At 30.2% G+C, this 4,768-nt stretch overlaps 1 protein-coding gene across 1 annotated transcript; it reads right to left on the bottom strand.

Annotated features, from left to right (window-relative positions):
• Positions 1–580: 580 nt before the first annotated feature.
• On the bottom strand, positions 581–2,178 carry LOC109167261 (GDSL esterase/lipase LIP-4-like). Its single transcript, XM_019316276.1, has 5 exons — positions 1,926–2,178; positions 1,654–1,842; positions 1,394–1,557; positions 1,001–1,277; positions 581–912 (listed from the first exon to the last, which is right to left on the bottom strand). The coding sequence occupies exons 1-5, from the start codon at positions 2,158–2,160 to the stop codon at positions 698–700; spliced, it is 1,080 nt and encodes a 359-aa protein (XP_019171821.1). The 5' UTR covers positions 2,161–2,178; the 3' UTR covers positions 581–697.
• Between the last annotated feature and the right edge of the window lie 2,590 nt (positions 2,179–4,768).

Below are 4,768 nucleotides of genomic sequence, written 5' to 3'. Positions count from 1 at the left end.
TCTTTTTAGTATCTTGGGTGAAATACTGTGTATTAAATTTATTACTCTTCATAACTTTATTTGGGTCAAACACATGCAATAAGATCAAATATATATATAGAAATATAGTAAATCACTTGCCATTGCACACTTGACACAAGTGAAATCAATAGTAAAACAGTTTACTCATATTCCGAAAAAAAAAAAAAAAGTTTACTCATAGTAAGTCTATTTATTAGCAAGTAAAAATAAATCCTCATATATGGTAAAATTGATACCAAATTTACTATACATTACATCAAATCCTAACTTTAATTTGTTTGGTAAACATAACAAATTCTTTAATTTGCTGCTATCTCGATCAGCTCGCTAGCCGCGCCGGACACTCATCAGCTTTCTCTAATCGCCGCCCTCTCTTCCACTCGATCGCCACTGGCCTGCCCGGAAAACCTGAGCTGAAGAACAACTACGTACACATCGAAGCTTTGGACAACAAAAAATCTAAAATACTAAACGCATATATGCATGGGTTAGTTAATATATATCAAATTGCAGCATATATATATATATATATATATATATATATATGTAATTAATAATCTTTAATTAACATCCATCAATCCATGCATTTCGATGAAGTAAAATTCAAGCCATTTAAAGTGTCACATTAAACAACAATTTAAAACATCAAAATAACAAAAGCCATTATTCGGGCTCATCAACACCAGAAAGACTCAAACTTGATTGGAGGCGTCGAGTAGTTGGTGGTCGCAATTCTGGCTGCAAACACACCATTTGCTCTGTCGGTATAATGCACTCCATCCCAACTTATATAATTGGTGTCTTCTCCGCACACCGTAGTCTGCTCACACATTACGGCATTGTAAGGTGGGCCACCGCACCCAACACATGCCATTAACGGATTTTCAAACCCTAAATAACACCCAAAAAAATAAATTAACATTAATTATAATAATATAATAAGTAGAGTGTAGATTAGGAGATTAAAATTAAAAATTACCATAGAGGGCAGAGTTGGATATAAGGTCATACTTGATGGTGTATATATCTACATACACCACCACAGTATTTTTCAGTTCTGTTCGCAATTCTTCACAGAGATGGTAGAGTTGGGTGTTGAATTCCTGGGAAATTTCATTAAGTGATTTCAGACAACCAACCCCGTCACGCTCACCACGGGGATCTCCCACTTTAGTTCTTGCAAGCATATTTGGCAAACATCCTGCTGGGCCGGTGTTATGCACCCAAAATTTTCTGCCACCAATTTTGTAAAGAGTCTACAAATACAAAATTTATATAGTTTAATTTGTTGCAATACATATTTTATTGAATTGGCAAATACATATAGATCAGAATCAAATAGAGAGAAAAAATTTAAATTGAACATATATACCTCAACAGCCTCTTTGATACCAGTAATCAAGTCTGGTATTTGTTGAAGGATTTCAAGTTTGGAGGAGGAGGAGTTTAAAAAGGCACCCGTAAGATCATTCTGCCCTATATCTATCATATATAGGGCATTTTGAAAATCATCTTCATCAAACATGCCTTTAATACCTGCTTTATTATAATTACATTTTAATATCTATCATTATATTGATTAAACAAAAATTTTAATATATTATATTGTATATATGTTAGTTGAAAAAATACCTTCGGTGTGGAAGATAACAGAGCGGGCATGAAAACGATGGAATTCAGCGACTTCAACTTTCAAATGGAAGGAATTTGATTTAACAGGGAGTACAGTTGCACCACCTACAGCAAAATTAACTCCACTGTTGAAATTTGGAGTTAGTGATTCCAGATATGAAGACAATAGTTCGGCCTTCACATTTGCACCTGTGAATATACATATAATATATTATAAGTAAATTAAACCTTTACATAATAAAATAAAGGGAGATTGATATGATGTGACTTACAGAGGAAATCGATGACTAAGCGCCCGTCGCAAAAACGATCGGAATATCTATGAAAGAACTTCCGACCAACCGGCGAGTTGCCACCAAAGATGCCGTTAGCGACGGAATAGCCGCCGGTGTCGGAGTTAGAATCTCCGAAGTTGAAGATGAGAGGATCATGGCAATCTGTAGTGGCGGAAAACAAACGAGTGCAAGATAAAATTAATAAGAGGATCATGGCAAGTTTGAACTCCATTTTCGATTCCAAGAAAATGTGATGAAGAGAAAGTAGGGGAAAGGCAGCTCTATTAAGATCAGAGATATGAAGTGAACTAACACTACATGATGGCTTCTATTAATAGATCATAGCTAGCTAGGAGCCTAGGACGGACAACCATTATATTAATTTCACCCGCCTCCAACTACCAACGTACAATTCACACAGCACACTGTACAAGGATTTGAAGCTGAAGGATGCATGGCTGCATGTTTAATTTCTTCACTACCTACCATACTTTTTACTCAATGGTAAATTACAACTTGCCCCGTAAGTTCCCATGTGTGGCAAGTCTTTATAATAGGTAAATACTTACTTAACTATATGGAAATTTAACCTGTAGGGTGTGATTCAGTAGAAGAGACTTATTCACCTTTAATCAAAGGTCAAGAGTTAGTTACTGTGTCCGACAAACATAAATAATAATTAACTTTTTTTAAAAAAATCCGATGTAATTTAATTTTGTAAATGATATGATGGAAGTAAAGTTGATCTACTTAATTCAAATTAATAAGCGAATTGAATGAACACTTACTTATTATTGATGAGTTTGTAACACTTAAGTCGTAAATTATTACGAAAAATGTACAAACAAATTAATTCTTCAACAGAATCCTAGATTACGACTTTTGATTGATAATGCATTTAAACGAATTATGGGTATATATGTGTGTGTATATATATAGACGGTTATTTGCTTATACACATATAAGTCGATGGTTAAGTTTACTATATATAAATTCCATACAAAAGCTAGGCCTACTATGCATTATTATTCTAGCTTCTCCTAATAATGTAATTGATCTTGACTTTGCTTATACACATTTAAGTCGATTTCTACGTTTACTATTAATTAAATTCCATACAAAAGCTATGCCTACTATGCATTATTATTTAGCTTCTTCAAATAATGTAATTGATCTCGACTTGGATCATAATGTGTTAATCTTCTATTATTATTGTTAATTTTACTCCAAAATTTATGATCAATTGACTCAATAAAATGAAAAATTATAAAGTTACGGTCAAAATAATTTTATCTCAATAAAAAATCAACCTGATGTACTAAATGGGGTAGTTCAATGACCGGAGTCACTTTTTTTTTTTTTTTTTTTTTTTTGAAAGCATGACCCGAGTCACTTAAAACAACCATTGTTTATTTTCATCTAAAAAAAAAAAAAACTAAATACATAGATATAGTTGGGAATTGAATGAATAAATTAATTTCCCAATTATATGTAGGGACGCCAATCTTAATCTAAAATTTATGAATTGATCCCATAAGATCAAAAACTTTTAAGGTCAGGGTCTAAAATATTCATCTTGACAAGAATTTGCTTGATGTCTTGAATGTGCTGGTCCAATAGCCCAACCATTTAAGGCAACTATTCTTTGTTTAATAATTAACGTGGAACAAAATATAAAAGGAGTTTATAGGTAAGATCATATTCAAATTTTTTATTAAATTTGTAAATAAAATCATAATAAATTTATTTCAAAATAATTTTTTATGAAAATAAATAATAAAAAATAACACATTACTATAATTATTATATAATAGTGTAAATATATTAATTGTTTTTAGTTCAAATTTGAAAAATGGAGATTTAGATTGATTGATTGAATGATATATAAGTTTATATTTATGAATGCAATTGTGTTAGATTATTAAAATTGAAAGTTTATCATGTTAATTTTATAATGTAAAAAATTTTTAGTTGAGTTTACTTACACAAAAACCTGAGATTTTAATATTAGTACCAATAATTTTAAATACACCAAAAAATTTTAAATATGTTTAAACGGATAAACTAAACAGTTCAAAACCAAATGAGGTGGCTCAATTGGCATTCCTAAGTACATGGATGCATATGAGAATATATTGAAGCAACTAAAGTGGATATATTAAATGCTCATATATATAAAGCTGCCATGCAAGTTTCCCATGTAGGGGGCAACTTAAAATTCCTCTTCAAGTGCCATAAATATGAGAGGGATGGATGAATTAATTGCCAATGTTATCCTAGAATTAATCATTTAATTTAATTATTATTAATTAAGGCGAAATAGGTTTACGACGAATTCTTCTATAATCTATTAAAGGTCGATTATTAAACAAATCTCTTCCATATTCACTACTGGTCTTATTCAACATAATTTGTTAATAACATAATATTTGACGGATTAAATACGAATCAAATGCTAATTTTTAATTTTATAAGATAACATAATTAAATTATAATATAATATTTCAAACATTAAAAAAAAAAAAAAACAACTCAATTTTTTAAAAAATTATTATTGATAGCATTTGTTATGTGTCAACAAATTTTTGGAGGTATTTGGTAAATAGTTAGTAGCTGATTAGAGTGGGTTTAACTAATTGATAACATTAGTTGATTGTAGAAAAGTGTTTGGTAAATTAACTGATAGCTGATTACATGCAAAATGATTTTATCAAAAAGTTGATAAAAAAAAACTTTTTTGAGCAGCTTTTTGAATTTTAGCATTTTAGAACAATAAGTTATTACAAAAAAATTAATTAATCAAATTAAACACTCATATTGATTGTTAGTTTAACCAAGTC

Source organism: Ipomoea nil, unplaced genomic scaffold, assembly GCF_001879475.1.
Source record: "Ipomoea nil cultivar Tokyo-kokei standard unplaced genomic scaffold, Asagao_1.1 scaffold0317, whole genome shotgun sequence".
Lineage (NCBI taxonomy): Eukaryota > Viridiplantae > Streptophyta > Magnoliopsida > Solanales > Convolvulaceae > Ipomoea > Ipomoea nil.
The sequence above is the reverse complement of the archived record's forward strand: the minus strand, read 5'-3'. Positions and strand labels throughout refer to the sequence as shown.

Bases quoted from the DNA above. Each gene is read 5' to 3' on its own strand.
- LOC109167261 (XM_019316276.1), bottom strand. From the start codon at position 2,160: ATGGAGTTCAAACTTGCCATGATCCTCTTATTAATTTTATCTTGCACT. The intron at 1,558-1,653 runs GTATTTTTTCAA...ATAATAAAGCAG, and splicing joins TGTTATCTTCCACACCGAAG to GTATTAAAGGCATGTTTGAT. The intron at 1,278-1,393 runs GTATATATGTTC...TTGTATTTGTAG, and splicing joins GTATCAAAGAGGCTGTTGAG to ACTCTTTACAAAATTGGTGG.